The 17,463-nt window shown below is 40.0% G+C and overlaps 2 protein-coding genes across 9 annotated transcripts in view; one reads left to right on the top strand and one right to left on the bottom strand.

The window, feature by feature from the left end:
• Positions 1 to 5,344, bottom strand: part of arhgap12a (Rho GTPase activating protein 12a) — a 35,172-nt gene extending 29,828 nt beyond the window's left edge. For all 8 annotated transcript variants that reach the window (XM_016448392.1, XM_016448398.1, XM_016448421.1 and 5 more), the window contains exons 1-2: positions 5,131 to 5,344; positions 1,415 to 2,112 (exon numbers count right to left, since the gene is read on the bottom strand). In XM_016448392.1, the coding sequence (XP_016303878.1) occupies positions 1,415 to 2,038 (624 nt within the window). In that variant the 5' untranslated portion in view covers positions 2,039 to 2,112; positions 5,131 to 5,344. The remainder of the gene's footprint in view (positions 1 to 1,414; positions 2,113 to 5,130) is intronic.
• A 9,987-nt stretch (positions 5,345 to 15,331) lies between these two features.
• Positions 15,332 to 16,830, top strand: LOC107659694 (E3 ubiquitin/ISG15 ligase TRIM25-like). The gene is made up of 4 exons (XM_016448715.1): positions 15,332 to 15,922; positions 16,114 to 16,209; positions 16,420 to 16,694; positions 16,786 to 16,830. Exons 1-3 carry the CDS (start codon positions 15,332 to 15,334, stop codon positions 16,666 to 16,668), a joined length of 936 nt encoding a protein of 311 aa, XP_016304201.1. The 3' UTR covers positions 16,669 to 16,694; positions 16,786 to 16,830.
• Positions 16,831 to 17,463: the final 633 nt, after the last annotated feature.

Below are 17,463 nucleotides of genomic sequence, written 5' to 3'. Positions count from 1 at the left end.
CTGCGTCCTCTAGGTTTCTTGCCATGCTGCGGACGCAAGCTTCAGACGAAGAAGTGAATGATGTGTGCTCCCGGCGCCTATTTATACTATAGTCGGTAGTGACGTCATGGCTGTCGCCGGCCAACGAGTTGGTGTTTTTTCAATGTATGCTTCAGACACGGGTCACGACGAGGCGTTCCCCATAGCGACCCCTAGAGGACGCAGTGTCTCGTTCCCTACTCAGGGAACCATGGTTACATAAGTAACCTGAGACGTTTTGCTGCTTAATATTTTTGTGAAAAGCTTGATATATATGTTTAGGGATTCTCTGATGAATATAACGTTTAAAAGAAACATCATTTATTTGAAAGGTCTTTACTGTCAGTTTTTATCAGTTGAACGCATCCTTGTCAATTAAACGTTTTTTTAACGATAGTGTATCTGTGAGTAAGCATTAAAAACAAAGCATTCACGCCATCCTACACATGCCATGATGACACAACAGCAAATATTTGCTGTTTAGCAGAAATGCTGTGATGACACAGCAGAAGGATAAGACAGAAAAACAGTGGGAGGAGATGACGAAAATAAGAACTTCACGGAAAGGAGGGAGTGTGACTGTGAGAGAGAGAAAGAGAGAGAGAGAGAGAGAATGAAAGAGAGCAATGGCTTAAAAAAAACCGAATGAGTCCAATACAGTGTCGTACAGGAATGTGTTTAAAGAATGAACATGTCTACATGTTTGTGTGTATCAAACAGATCGTATGTGTCAGCTTTTCTTAAATCTCTTTTCAATAGCAGAACATTTGCCAATTAAACTCATCTAAATTTGTAATATTTTTTAGGTCAAAATACATTCTCTACACCCAGTTTACTGCTCATTGACTACCATAAGTCTGCTATACATGAGTTTATCTCTCAAAAAGTGTAAACATTGAGCCTCCCAGGCACCACCAAAACATTTAGAGTGGCCTACTAAGATCCATCAGCCACTTTTTAGATCAACCAATAGCAAGAGTTTGGGGCGTGGCTACTTTAGGGAAAATAAATTCAGATTCGGATGCAGAAATGCAAGCAAAAATTTGAAGACTTGCCAAAATTCACTTAAAAGACAGACAATGGGTTAAAAAAAAAGGGTAAACATTGACAGTATTTTTACGAGATGCAGGAATTTGATCAAGTATTCGGCCTTTAATTGAGACACTAAATTTGTGGAGCTTCTTCTCAACAGCTAAGTTAAAGTCAAGTTTTGCCGCACGTTACCTCTTTACAGTCAAGCCCCAGATAAAATAGTAAGATACTGTGTGACAGGGTGTGATGAGTGTAAAGAGCGTTTGCAAACAAGCTTTATTTTTGAAATTCTGCTAGGTGACACTAATAGCACAGAAACTTAATAACATCACCTTTAATGAGTGGGTATACAAGTGAGTCTCACCTGTAGGTTATCAGTTGAACCGCTGCTGAGATCATCCCCGGATTCTGAATCATTTCGGTTCTTATCCAAGCCGCCTCCCTCTCTGGCAAACTCTTCATGAATTGCATCTTTTTCCAGTCCTCGACTGCTCTTCTCTAACTCTTTATCTCCATCTACTTTGTGACTTGGGGACTCGGCTCTGGAACGAGGAAGTGAGCCAGGTGAAGTGTTCATTTGTGTGGGGGGGACGAGCGTGGTCGGGCTGCCCGGGCTGCCTCTGTCATCCCTGGGCGGCAGTAAAGCACTGCCAGAGGGAGAGGGACACGGGCTCTTTTTGTTGTCATATGGACGCTGAATCTCCAGGCCAGATGGTCGAATGGGTCCAGTCCCCCCTCGGCCTGCTGCACCGAGGGGTTTAGGAGGGGGCATGAGAGCACGTCGCACCTCCCGCACATACTGCGCTGGGACATAGAAGGGTTTAGTGGCCTCATCCTTGCGCACCTGCCACCAGTCTTCATTGGACTTCTTCACAAGCACGTAACTTTCCCCCTGTTTAATGGTGATCAAACGGTCTTTGGATTTGTACTCGTAGTCATACTCCACCTCTATGTACGTCTGACCTGGAGCCACCGAGCGGTCCGCCATTGCTGTCAGAGGTCAAAGGTCAATAGCAGAAGGAGTGGGGCATGTTAAGGTGTGTTGGGTTGAAATGGAATCAGCTAAAGAGGAAAAAAGAGAGAGAGACAAGAGGACATTTTATCAGAAATATCAATGACTGATGACAGGATTGAAATGTTCTGCGATTGCAAAGTCAAGGCAGTGTTGCGGGAAATGACTGAAGATTAACAAATAAATGCTTGGCCAAGCAATGTCATTCGGTTTCCTCTTTGACTCAGAAAAAAACGGATAATAAAAAATGATCAATTAAATTGAAAAAAACAAAAATACAATCAAATTAAATAAAATTTATGCTGTTAATTTTCCAACTTCCAGTCACTTCCTGGAATGTGATGTCATTAAACTGGCTTGTTAATTTAATTGATAATAAAGACTATCAAAATGGAAAGCAAAACTGGAATAAAAACAAATACAATTATTACCTATTAAAATTACAAAGAAATAGTTTAAAACATTTGGATTGAAAGAAAAAGAAACAAACAAAGCTATTAATTAAATGATGTAAACAAAGAGACAAACAATAATTAGAGTTCAATATTTTGACCCATATATTAAAGATATATATCTCTTTCACCTGAACAACTACTCTCATGAACGTCCGAATGACCTCTTTTCTATACAAACATGCAAATTTAGCCTCCAAATTCTAATTTCTCATCTAGTAACATTTTAACACACAGTATTATGTGTAAGTAGGGTTGCAAAAGGGGTGGAAAATTTCCGGTAAATTTCCAAAAATCCCTGGAATATTCCAAAAAATTCTGGAAAGTTTCCAAAATTTCTGGAATATTTCCAAAATTTACTGGACATTTTCCACCTTTTTGCAACCTTATGTGTAAGGTGCGCAAATAAAAACATGAAGATAAAAACTCCTTCCTGTGAGTTCAAAACATCCACCACTATGGAGAAACCAGGATTTTGAAACAAAGAGGAATGTGCTTCAGGGTACAGTATACGAACTTCAGCACACAGCAAACATCCAGACTTTGACTTGAGCAACTCATCCTGACTGAGACACAATTATGAGGTCATGTAAATTATACATAGCAGATTCAGTGGCCTTTTCAGTGATTTTTTTTTACAGGTGACAACTTTAAACACACACCATATACATTCAACTATGCTAAACATGACAATATTACACAAAACAAAACATATCTGTCATAAGTACTACTCATATCTGCAGGGCCAAAAGTTTTTAATGTTGGCACTGAAACTTCTAAGTAATTACAAATAAGCGCAACAATGATTTTGCTAACACACACCAAGGACTTTGTCACATTACTGATACCATCCATGTTAATAAATCTACATTCAGTTCTGTGCTTATGCTGGGATAACGGCAATTTTAGTGTTTTTAATAATGTTAATGGTTGGTAACATACTGTAATTTATTTGTTTAGAGTTTACATAGAATTTTCCTTCAGCACCAGACACTAAACAGGACATGGTACATTTAATGTCATATATTAGAAATGCTCATTGGCAATAACCAACTGTAAAAGCCAAATCTGATTTTATGTTTAGAAAAAAAAAAGTATAATAAAACTCTAAATAAAATCCACTGAACTTTCTTTGAACAACTGATTGTGCAGGTGTCTTTCAGTCCTCATAAATAAAGCACAGCATCAAAAGAAATCTCTGATACCCCATGCTGGCATGCTGCTTAACCAGAAACAGCTGAACTCAGTAACTAAACACTGGCTTACTGAACACAAGCCTGATCCCATGAGTGATGACATCAGGAAGAGTAAACCCTGCGGTGAAGTGTCTGAGAATGCGATTTTGCGATGCAAAGAGATAAAGAAAGGAAAAGAAAAGAAAAGGTTCCTAACATCTTTGGACCAATACATTTTTGTGACTTTTTCCAAGACTTTTTAGTAATTCATGATTACTGTATCTTTATATATAATTTTATAAGGAAACAACAATTCTCAAACACAATTTCTAGCCAATAAAATAACTAGACAAATTTATAAACCCTACACATGTGACACTTTTTAACGATTTTATTCATTTCCACATGACTTTTCCAAGTTTCCCGTGATGTTGGGAAACCTGGAGAAAGATCAAAGCTTTCTTTCATGTTTTTGGACTAGAATACCAACCAGGTTTCATTCACAGGGTATTTTTATTTATCATGGGAAAACTTTTAATGAATGACAAGAATGTCAGTGAGCACAAAGCCAGTGATTCAGTTAATCGAATAAATAAATAATGCACAAAAAGTTTAAAAAGACAATGTAAGAGCAAAACGTGACAGAAGCTCCACCCACCCAAACACACACACACACACACACACACACACACACACACACACACACATACACACACAGACAGAGAGAGAGAGAGAGAGAGAGACCTCATTATCTCAAACACAATCACTCACATACACATACTGCCCCCGTCAACATGACAGTTGAAAGTGCTGTTATATTATAGATTTTAAACTCTGTAAAGCCGTTTAAATTCAGTGTTAAACTGCATGGCAGTACATATAAAAAAACGTTTTACAATTTGCCGTTGACAATTATCATTTCCCCCTATATGTGACATAAGATTAGCAATTTCCTTGTAATTTTACCTCCGCGTATGACATAAATCTGTATCATTGTCATATACACACTTCAAACAATGACACATCAATATCAAATGTCGCGAAATTAGCTTTCCCTGTCAAACATAATCCAACTGAAAAAACAAAGTTCAAAAAAAAAAAAAAAAAAAAAAAAAAAAAAAGATAAAAACAAGGACGCTAAAGAGAAGATCTTTAATCTGAGGTGGAATTCCTTCCCTCAGGTGAGGGGCACACTTTAAAACTCACCCGTGTGACAGGTTAACATTTCAAATTAAACTTTCAAATGTAATTTTCTCAGCAAATTCATTGTTAAAGTCTGTATACTTGGTTATCTCCACTGGAAAGAGGCGAGTAGACCTGAGAAAACAGGTTCGCTCTCATTCCTACCTGCTAACCAGCTAACACGTTTACAAAATCCGTAAACCCGATTAAACACCTATAATTGTTTCTATTTCCACAGGTTACCGACAGATTAACGTACCTGACGCGATATTCCAGGTGTTTCGTGGGCTAGGGTTTAAGAAACATGACCAGTTTGGCGTTCATTGGTCTTGCTGGGACAGTTGAGCGTCGAAGTTCCTTCCTGAGCCGCGGCGCGAGCGAACTCCTCCGGCACGCTCGCGCCCACTTTCCCCACGAGCGCGCTGAGGGCCGGTGCCTGTGTGAACTCACTCTGGAAGGCCGTATGACGGTAATCTGACGCCACCGTGAGGCTACTGATGAAAAACCGCACATAAGTAGGCTATCATTAAGAAACTGGGAATTCAAAAAGAAGTGCTCTCCAAAATAATTTAACTCGGCGTTTTCATTGCATTAGATAACAAAATTATCAAAACAAGTGTTTATTTAAGACACTACAAGAAAAATTTTCAGGGAAAAAAATGAAAAAAAATTGTAGGTTCTAAATTATAAAAACGATAGATATATTGTTCAAAAATTAAGACAGGAGGTATTTGAACACTGTCTGGTCGTCAGATGTAGAACATAATAGTTAACTACCTATTCTATTCTGCTAGCTGGGGCACTTCCTCGTTCCAGATCTTGAGGGGAAATGACTTCATACACACACCAAAAAAAAAAAAAAATCTTACCAATATCTGGATTACCAGTGCTAAATAAAACTACATATCACAATGTAGGCTACTATACAAAGAACAAAAGATAGAATAGAGACAAAAAACAATGCAATAAAACAACACAAACATCCCAGCATTGGTGTTTGTGAGTAATTTTAAATATGCAGTAATATATTTTGTAATTAATAGTTAAAACTTTATTAAAAGAAGTGCAGAGAATCTATAGTATAACCAATACATTAATTGAGCTTCTTCTTCGCAGACTGCTCAAAATAATCTGAAAGAGCAAAGGTTACTCATACAATTCCTCCTGTTTGAACTTTATTCCATCCAGCACACCTACCTTTACTGTCATAAAATACTAATCTATTTTCTTCCTGCTCAGACTGGCAGTGAAATTTTGTCTGATGTTTCTTTGTGCTTTACTGTTTCTGTTGAAGAACTGCTGTCTCTGTGTTTAGTAAAATGGCAGAATCCAGTGTATATTTGGCTCATGATCAGTTCAACTGATCATTACCTGTGGACACAGTTTCTGTATGAATTGTATTACAGGTTACTGGGATCAGAATGATTAGAAGGGAGTCTACAGCTACCCTTAATGCAGACAGACCTTCACTCCAAAACCTGTTTTAGGTAAAAACACCATGCTGGCTGAAGTGCTGGAGAAACTCAAGAAGACAAAACTACAAGCTGCTCATCCTGCTCAATGTTATACTGGATCTAGAGATGTGGAGTGTGACGTCTGTACTGGGGACAAAAACAAAGCCATCAAGTCCTGTCTGGTGTGTCTGAACTCTTAAAATCATCTTGAAGAACATGAGACTTTCTTCAGAGGTAAGAGACACAATCTAATGGATGCCATTGGACGACTGCAGGAGATGATCTGCCCTCAACATCAGGGACGTGTACAGACATTTTGAGGGGCAGGGGCTCAAGTGGAAAAAAGGGCACCTCTCATATTTATTTTTTATTTTTTCTAAACAAAACGTTAAATACATTAGGGGTGTGTGATATTGACAAAAAAATATATATCTCAATATTTTCTGAGATTTTATCGATAACAATAATTAGACAATATTTTGCTGTGTGTGTTATTGTGCTGATATCTTAAGGACTACCGTGGACAGCTGACTCCTAAAGTTTTTGATATTCTGCATATTCTGTGTGGTGGTCAGTTCACAGCAGTGATAGAAATTAATCTTTTCTAATAAGTTTAAATTGATTTTTTACCTTTTATGGGCATTTTTATCTTTATAAAGCCCGTTTTTCTAAAAGTGTGCATCATCTTTTCAGTCAAATTCTTAACTTGAATCAGTCAATTAGAATAATAAGTCATTTGGGCTGTTACCAAGCAAATGAAATCAGTATTGACAAAATTAACCTTTGCAATGCAGAGAAAACACAGAAGCTGCATTAGAAGTGGCATTTAAATGCATTTACACACTGTTTAATGCAGGACAGGAATGCATTTAACCTGCAGTTACAAATGCATTAAAACTGTTTTGATATTTTAAACATAAAACATTGAATAATAATTTTTTTTTTTTTAATGAAAAGGCACTTTAAATGTAAAATTAAAACTGTCAGTAGGTGGCAGCAAGTCACTGTTAATAAGAGAGTCATTGCGATTGAACCGAATCATTTATACGGTTGATTCATTTAGGAACGAAACACCATCATGTTGCTCAGAGACGCAAATTGGAATTATATATGTTGGCGAAATAGAGCAAAAACAGTCAGTATTGTGTCTAAAACGTAAGTATCTTGATATTAAATTCTTGTTTACTGAACTGCTATATAAAATCAAAATCACATTTGTAATCATGCTGTCAGTCTTAGCGCGATACTGATAACTATATGAAATGATATAAATATATACATTTCTGCCCCCATATCTTGAATTTTGTGATAATTCTAAATGCATTTTAGTAAACTGAATCATGCAGTGAAAGAACGCGCACTGGTCTAACCGACTAGACTTTAGTTAACACACATAGCTCTTATGAGTCATGGATGCTAGCAAGATAAAGTAAGTATATTTACTTTTTGGTTAATTAGCTGTAAATTCGAGGCACAAATAGCTTAGTCGTTTGTTCATCACCACTCACCTCCACACCAAGACAAACACAACTGGAAAGGGAGGGAGGGCTTCGCTTCTCGGGCTCTCTGCCTGTCTGTGGTGATCTGTTTTTATACAGTCTATGGGTGTGATGTGCCGATCAGTGCTACACTGCTGTGCTGTGCGGAGACGCGGAGGGGAGAAAGGCATCGGAACTCGACAGAGTCTCAACATTTCCTGACTCGACCTGATATTTTTATTTTTTTTATTAGCTTGACAGGGAAAGCTGTGCGCAAACAGAAACACACATATATACGTATATTCATTTATTAAAAAAAAAACTCCCCAGAAAAAAGGGCACTTTCTCACGAGGAAGAAAAAGGGCAGGTGCTCAACCCCCCTTTTATGTCTGTGTGCACGTGCCTGCTCAACATGAGAAACTGCTGGAGATTTACTCTCACTGATGAACACTGTATATGTTATCTGTATACAGTGGATGAACACAAAAACCATGAGAATGTATCAGCTGCAGCACAGAGGACTGAGAAAGAGGTATGAACTGATATTAGAGCTCCAATGCAATTATTAATATCAGTTGCAATGTGATACATTTAAATATATATTATAAAGGGTTTAATTGATCATGCAGTAATGGCTGATATAAAAAGAAATTGGGTTGTAACACTAAAACTTAAAGTGATTTGGAAGATTAACAATAAAAAAAAGATAAACTCCTATATTTTAAGTTTAAAAGTTATTGGATTACAAACACATATATTGAACAAGAAATTTTCCAAAACAGAGACAGTTGAAGGAAACTCGAAGAAAATTCTGCCACAAAATCCAGGAGAGACAGAAGCAGCTTGAGGAGCTGAGAAAGGCTATGGAGTCTCACAAGGTGAGTTTTGAGCAGAAGAACAACTGCTGGCTGCTGAAGAGCTGTTTCAGACTCTGTTAGGACTCTCCTCCAGTCAGTCAGTGAGGAGCCAGTGCTGGAGCTCTTTCAGTCCCACTGAAGCCCACTGTGGGGAACAGGCTGTGTGAGGCAGCAGTAAGAGCTGAGTGAATGGACTGATTCTGATGCTTCTCTCTCTGTGTGTCCTAACAGCGCTGTGCACAGACAGCAGTGGAGGACAGTGAGAGGATCTTTACTGATCTGATCCGCTCCATTGAGAGAAGCCGCTCTGAGGTGACACGGCTGATCAGAGCTCAAGAAAAGGCTGCAGTGAGTCGAGCTGAAGAACAACTGAAGCGACTGGAGCAGGAGATTGAAGATCTGAGGAGGAGAAACGCTGAGCTGGAGCAGCTTTCACACACAGACCATCACATCCATTTCCTCCTGGTAACAGCGATCTGACAAACAGGACAGTGGTCTTTAGGAAAGGAAGAGCATGTTGTACAGACATTTGTTTCTATCAAATGTTTCTGTGTCTTTATCTGGTGTTTCTCTTGTGTCTTTGTAAATATGCAGGGAGAACAAAAAAGGAATTTAGAATAGATTTACATGTATGTATATTACATTTTCATACATGGAAATTGTACAATTATCTTCTCTGATTTTTTTATTCCACAGTAACATGCGTTGAGATCTTTCTCACTCCAGAGCCCAAGACCAGAGAGGAGTTTCTACAATGAAAGTCCCTATACAAACACATGGTCACCGTGATTTTGCCAAGTAAGAAATGCTCCTGGATCAACATCTTTTGTTGATCCTAGTCCTGGATCAACATTACTGTCCAAAAATACAGACTTAACCCAATCCCTACCCCTAAACCTAACCTTACCCATCATTTATTCCTAAAATCAGAGGGAAATGATAGCTGATTAACAAGGGTGTAGAAGCACCTAATCCCGATTGTAAACCTAAACTGAGGGGGGCGTGGTTCAGCGAAATTTGCAGCGGGAGAGAGGGGTGGGTGGGAGACGAGCGGTGAGTAAGTAGGTCAAGTGCAAAATGATGAACACCTGTGTCTGATTGCAGTAATTGGCCTGGAGAGACGGAGACTCGTGGGCATCGCTCGGCCAGAGAGAGAAAACCTGAGGAACTGAACTGTGTATTGATATTTTAATTCATATTTCCTGATGCAGATTGTGTTTTTTCATTTTCTTCAGATTCTCATCAGTTCACTCTGGATATAAATACAGTGAATAAAAACATCCAGACAGATTTGGTATTTGGCCTCAGGTGTTGTGTAGAGAGAGTGTGTGTGGATGCTGTTACTGGGAGGTGGAGTGGAGTGGTTGAGTGGATATATCAGTGTCATATAAGAGCATCTGTAGAAAGGGAGAGGGTGATGAGTGTGGATTTGGATTTAATCATCAGTCCTAGAGTTTGTACTGCTCTGACTCCAGCTGCTCATTCTGGCACAGTAACAGAGACTAAACTCCCTGTAGTCTCCAGCTACTCTAGAATAGGAGTGTATGTGGATCACAGTGCAGGAACTCTGTCCTTCTACAGTGTCTCTGACACAATGACCCTCAGTCCACACCACATTCATTCATAATCTGTATGAAGTTTAATTAACAAGGTTCGGTAGGAGCTCGCACAGGTAATCCAATCCATCAGCGTGACAAGAGACCTGTATATAGCCGTCCATCTCACCTCGGTGCAGTGACCGTTTTGCAGTATCCCTCCTTCACAACAATGCCTCACTTTGACTGTTTTGGGCCAAATTGCATACATTATCATATCTAATCTGATTACATGTAAGTGTGAACTTGAGAACCTGGTTTCTGGGGAGATGATGAATCAGTAGTGAAATTAGGTGATGTAACACAATAGTACAGAAATTCTACAAATAACATTGATAAATCAGTCAACTGGTGTGACTGAAATTACACACACATCAGATATGAGACTAAACATCTTGACATCAGAACGTTTATGGTCATAGTGTAAGAGCGAGAGAAGAATAAATGTGTAAAAAATTGACAGTAAAATACAAATAATAATTAGTTCCTTTGAATGTAAATAAAACAAATTGCACGTAAACATGAGAAGCATTATGATGTGTTGTTCTTCCATCCATATTTAATACTGTGCCCACTTTGTGCTGAGGAACATGAAAGTCCAGCTGTGTGGTGGAAATACATGGACAAGGAGTGCAAACAAACACACAGTGCTGACACACTATACAAATTTAACACAGCAGACACATAAAAATTATACACTGTAAAAAGTGTAAAAAGAAAGTAGTGTAGTAAAAAAAAAAAAAAGTTAGCAGTGTACTTTTCACACCACAAGGACTCTGTTTTGCACTGTTTCCTGATCCTTGTTAGTTGTAATGGTTATTCATTTGATTTCATCATTTTGTTCATGTGTGTCTCGTTATCTCCACTATTTAAGTTCTGTTTAGTTTGAGTTTGTAACGGAGCTGATGAGACGAGAGGCATGCGGATCCATATGCAAGCTTTTATTTACAGGCAGGGTCAACACAGGCAAGAGTCAGACACCAGCAAACAGATATGTAGAGGGCAAGACAAAAGAGAAATCCAAAACAAGCAATAATCCAATCGAGGTGCAAACACAGTCCGAATCAGCAAGGCAAAGGGTAAATCCAAGACAGGCTATAAACTTCAGGGCAGGCAGAAATCAGACAGGATGAGATAACAGGCTAGGATCAAGACACAGGAAAACAGACTATGAACAAGGCTAGACTCATGAACTTGGAAGAGATCTGTAAAGTAGCTATCCCTAGGTGAGCGATAAATGCTGAACAGTATTCGGCCTTAAATGGTGGTGTAAGACTGATTTATATAGTGTGTTATTGGTAGCAGCTGTGTGTGATTGGTTTCAGGTGAGCTTGTGATTAGTGCAATGGAGCATGGGAAATGTAGTCCAGGGTGATGTGTAACAGTCTGTGTGGTGTGAGAGTCAATATAAAGGGAGGGCGACCTCTGGTGGCAAGCAGATGGAAGTTCATGGACCGGATTCATGACAGAGTTCAGTTGTCAGGTCCTAAATCTATGTTGGAGTTGTGTTGGACTGGTTCTCTGTGTTGGATTTTGCCTTGTGGATTATTAAAGTCTGTTGGAACTTCATCTGCATCGTCATGTGTTTATCATTACTACACACTTGTGACAGTACTGTGCCTCTCTATTATCAGCTGTCATATGCTGCTGTAGGTGCCGACGGATTTTTGACGTCTTTCACAACTTGTCCGCAAGGGTGAGATGATGATTCTTGAGGTTGTCATCAACTTGCTTCGCCCAGGTCTTCTCCGTTGCATAGCGGTGCACTTTCCACGTTGATGGCCATCAGCGCCAGAGTATTTTGGATGGCAGTTGGGCGTTGTCCATTCAGCACATCCATTTGCATTTGAAAGACCTTGAGTTTGTTGATTTCCATCTTCAGAAAGTTCTAAGTCTCTGATCTGTAGAGTAGAATAGAACGATCAGGGTCCGGAAAAGGTGCAATGGTTGCGATTTGAATCGCAAATTGGTTGTGATCGTGATGTTGGCCTTCTTCCAAAAGCACCATTTCAGCGATGCAACCACTGCGATCTTCTTCTCCTGCACCAGGGATCCTATACTTTAAATTCTGCACAATGTTTCTGTTTGTTTTTCAAAGCAACATTGGATTGGGTCACAATGATCCAGATACACTTTTTTTAGATTACCAAATATGGATTACTAGTGCTCTACGTAGCCCCTAAAGGCAGGGGCGTATCTACGTGGTGGCCAGGGGTGGCACCAGCCCCCCCCCCCCGAAATTTGGCTGGCCACCCCAGGTGCCGCCCCCCACCAGTCTTGCGATAGGCTTGTTTTTAGTAAATTTCTAACTGCATCTGGCAGTGGCGCATCCTGGCATGTGTAGGCAGCTACCAAGACCGCTTTCTTCTCCTCTTTATACTTAATTTTAGGCGGCTTCTATAGCGCGATCTTAATGACAATGTCGAGAGCACATAATGTGACGAGATCCATGTAGGCCTAATGCGCGAGCACGAATCTCCACTCGCAAGCAGATTTCCTTCACTCACACAAAACTGGACATGTGCTTTTAAATATGCATTGTTCTTTTATGAATTGCCTCTGCTCTCACACAGATATTACGTGTACGTTCAAACGTTGTCCTCGCATCACTGAAGACCAGAGGAGCTTTTTTTTCTAATTCAGGTGAAGAGTAGGCTTTTCTCTAAATGGAAGCAAGTTGAATATAGTCAGCCTTTTCTAGTTATTTATTTTATTAATACTTATTTTAGTTAAGTGCTTAAATTGTAAATATGCATTTATTAAATTATTTTACTTAGTGCATTTGTATTTTGTTGTTTTTGTATATAGTTATACAACAAAAGTGTACCAACAAGGTTTCAAAAATAATCACTGAGGGTTCTTCTGAGATTAGTGAGGGTGCTCTAGTCTTAATGCACATTTTCACATTGGGGTGGATAAACAGATGGCCGGTTAGATGGGGTGGGGGCGTACAGAAACAGGTGTCCAAACAGGTGTCCATTTATGGTAGGAGGGGGGGTTTATGAGGGGCAATAAATCAAACTTTTTGTCATATAGTAGCCTATACTCTCTCTCGGGGTGTATACACATATTTTAGGTTTGCTCCTGAAATCCAACCTTCTGCTGGGATCAGCATAATCCAGATTTTTTGGATCAAAGGTGTCCCAATCTTACTAAAAGGTTTTAACAAACACAAACTGATGATTGGATTTTGTAATCTAATCTAATTGTGATCTAATGAGTTCAAGGTGAGCACCTTGGTCTTATCAATGTTGATCTTTAGGCCGAATGGTTCAGCGAATCTAGCAATGACGTATAAGGTATTGGTGACCTTGGCGTCCGTCCCGGCCAAAATGGCGCTGTCATCTGCAATCGTCAGGTTGGACGCATATCTGTCGATGCCGTATTGGAGTCCTCACTTATCCTTGAATGCTTTTCTCAAGATCGAGTTGATCACTGCGTTGAACAAGTTCGGGAAAGCGACATCTCCTTGAAGAACCCCAGTTTGGATGGAGAACTCTTTAGATGTTTCATTTCTGATTCTGACACAGCTTGCAGAGCCACTGTTTAACTGCTGGAGTGAGTTGATACCTATGGGGTTGCTAGAAGATGCTATTTCCGATGACGAACTGGTTGATTGAGGCAAATAATAAAAGGTTCAATCTCTTGTCATTGATTTTACAGATGCCAAACTTACCCATTGTCTCTTCCCAGCCATCACGGTTAGTGGTAATGTGAGTGTTAAGGTCGCCCACTAGGATAATCAACTGGGTCCTCAGGATCCAGCGTGTGTTGCAATTGGTCAGAGAAGTCGTCTGACTGTGACCCTGTCTGGGCTTGTTTTGGTTGTGGCGTAAATGGCTAGAAAGTGCGCTTGGTTGGTGCCGTGAATGGTTAGTACAGCCAGGCAGATTGATATCAGCTGGACGGCCAATACACTCCTTGTTGTCTGGTCATCCACCATAAAGCTGACTCCAGCCACTCTTTTCTCCCCTCCAGAGTAGAACAGCGCCATTTATTTAATTTGAACTGGGTATGTAAACAGTTGTTGTTCCGGATCCAGCAAGTCGAAGTTTGAAGCTTGCACGTCAGCAGCTCTTTGGCAACGATCTCCTTTTAACCGATGTGGTGGCCGGCCGGTCCAAATGTTCCAAGCTCCGAGGCAAATTTCTGTTTTCAGTGTGATGATCTTCTTTCCAATACTTCCTCCTAGGTTTCGGCCAGTAATCCACTTCCCACCTGCACCCTGGGACCCCAATGCCGGCACATCGGCTCCCCAGTAGCATTTTTGGTGTTTGCGATTTGTCACAGTTCCAACGGTTTCTTGCCTAGTTTCCCTGGCCACCCAGTTCTGGTCATCTTGGCGGGATGACCACTCTCCTCCTTGCTCAGGCCTGGTAAGGCCCTTGCCCCCAGGCTTGGGAACGGTACAGAGGAGTTACAGTGTCCTGTATTAATATAAAAGAATGTGGGATTTTCGCACTTCATTGTGTTGAGTTTTAGGGTTAGCGAAAATGTCCATAAAATTACTAAATAAGGACCTGGCAAAAAATTACCAGTACAATTTCCTTTTTTTTTTACTGTCTAGTAAACTGCTTCACTGCGAATGAGGGAAATATGTGAATTAAATGTACTTCCACCAAAAGTCATATTCATATGCCCAGAATATTAACGTGATGTTGAGCCAAATGATAAAGGGAAGAAATCACAAAAATAGTTCAAAACATAAAAAGTTTACTAAACACAACAGGTGTGGACAAATTAATGAAAAACCCATAACAACAAATACAAACTAAAAGTCCATGAAAACAAAAGCAAAACAGACAGAATGTCTGTCAATAATTAAAAGGTCCAACATAAAATGTAATAATGTGGGGTGGAGCAACCAGTTCTGCAGGTGGCAGCCAGGTATATTTGTTTGTTCTCTCTCTTTTACCCACTCCTGCTTTCATTTCAATGGAAGTGAAACTCATCCCTGCTTCCTAGTCAGTCTGTAAGAGCTGTACCTGGTGGTTTTTCCTTCTTGTATTTTGCTGTTTCTGTTCCTAAGAATAAGCTGTTGTTGAGCTGCTGTATGTATTCATTTATACAGTATAATGGCAAAATCTAGCATTTCTTTGGCTCAGGATCAGTTCAGCTGTTCAATCTGTCTGGACCTAGTTCAGGACCCAGTGGTCATTCCCTGTGGACACAGTTACTGTATGAGCTGTATTACAGGCTGCTGGGATCAGGATTATCAGAAGGGAGTCTATAGCTGCCCTCAGTGCAGACAGACCTTCACTCCAAGACCTGTTTTACGTAAAAACACCATGCTGGCTGAAGTGCTGGAGAAACTCAAGAACACAAAACTACAAGCTGCTCATCCTGCTCAATGTTATACTGGATCTAGAGATGTGGAGTGTGACGTCTGTACTGGGAGAAAACATAAAGCCATCAAGTCCTGTCTGGTGTGTCTGAACTCTTACTGTCAAAATCATCTTGAACAACATGAGACTTTCTTCAGAGGTAAGAGACACAATCTAATGAACGCCACTGGACGACTGCAGGATATGATCTGCCCTCAACATGAGAAACTGCTGGAGATTTACTGTCTCACTGATCAGCACTGTATATGCTATTTGTGTGCTATGGATGAGCACAAAACCCATAAGACTGTATTAGCTGCAGCAGAGAGGGCTGAGAAACAGGTATGAACTGATATAAAGGATTCTAATGCAAATATCAAATGTAAATCTGAAAAATATTTAAACATATTATTATAAATGGTTTATAGTATAAATGGTTTATCTGGCGGTGCCATATGTTTTCTAAATATTATTGAAAGTCAAAACTTATTGGTTATCAAACAAAAAATACTACACAATGCAGTTTCCAACAGAGACAGTTGAAGGAAACTCAAAGAAAATTCTGCTACAAAATCCAGGAGAGACGGAAGCAGCTTGAGGAGCTGAGAAAGGCTATGGAGTCTCACAAGGTGAGTTTTGAGCAGAAGAACAACTGCTGGCTGCTGAAGAGCTGTTTCAGACTCAGTTAGGACTCTCCTCCAGTCAGTCAGTGAGGAGCCAGTGCTGGAGCTCTTTCAGTCCCACTGAAGCCCACTGTGGGGAACAGGCTGTGTGAGGCAGCAGTAAGAGCTGAGTGAATGGACTGATTCTGATGCTTCTCTCTCTCTGTGTCCTAACAGCGCTCTGCACAGGCAGCAGTGGAGGACAGTGAGAGGATCTTTACTGAGCTGATCCGCTCCATTGAGAGAAGCCGCTCTGAGGTGACACAGCTGATCAGAGATCAGGAAAAGGCTGCAGTGAGTCGAGTTGATGGACGACTGAAGCGACTGGAGCAGGAGATTGAAGATCTGAGGAGGAGAGACGCTGAGCTGGAGCAGCTTTCACACACAGACCATTATATCCATTTCCTCCAGGTAACGGAGATCTGAAAAACAGGACAGTCGTCTTTAGGAAGGTAAGAGCATGTTGTACAGACATTGTGTTTCTATCAAATGTTTCTGTGTCTTTATCCAGTCTTTCTATTGTGTCTTTGTATCTGTGCATAGCGTTTCCAGTCTCTCTGTCCCTCCTGGATCTACAGACTCACCCAGCATCACTGACAGTTCTCGTCTCTCTTTTGATGATGTTGGTAAATCTGTGTCTGATCTGAGAGAGAAACTGGAACATTTCTGCAGAGAGGAGATAGAAAAAAATGTCTGATATGGGTAATGCACTGGATCAATCATTTAATATGTCAAGCATCATGCAAAAACATGCATGCATAAAACATATATGGAATTACATACATATGTTCTCTTTTCTTTAATATTAAACTTCTAGTTTCTGTTGGTTTTCATAGTAAAATACATCGAGTCTAAATGCACCCCTGAACCCAAGAAAAGGGAGGAGTTTCTACAATGTAAGTAAAAATGGCAACATACACATGCACACAAGGGTAAAATTTTGCCATCTGATGTCAATAATCAGATTTAGAAGCGGCTTATGTGTTTTTATCTCTTTCAGATTTCTGTTGGTTCACGCTGGATGAAAACACAGTGCATAAATACCTCTGTTTGTCTGAGGAGAACAGAATGATTACTGAAACTAACACAGACCAGTCATATCAGGATCATCCAGACAGATTTGATAGTTTGACTCAGGTGTTGTGTTGAGAGAGTGTGTGGATGCTATTACTGGGATATTGATTGGAGTGGGAGAGGATTGTATATCAGTGTCATATAAGA

This window comes from Sinocyclocheilus anshuiensis, unplaced genomic scaffold (genome assembly GCF_001515605.1).
Source record: "Sinocyclocheilus anshuiensis isolate Anshui unplaced genomic scaffold, SAMN03320099.WGS_v1.1 scaffold850, whole genome shotgun sequence".
Lineage (NCBI taxonomy): Eukaryota > Metazoa > Chordata > Actinopteri > Cypriniformes > Cyprinidae > Sinocyclocheilus > Sinocyclocheilus anshuiensis.
This window is presented reverse-complemented; position numbering and strand designations above follow the sequence as displayed.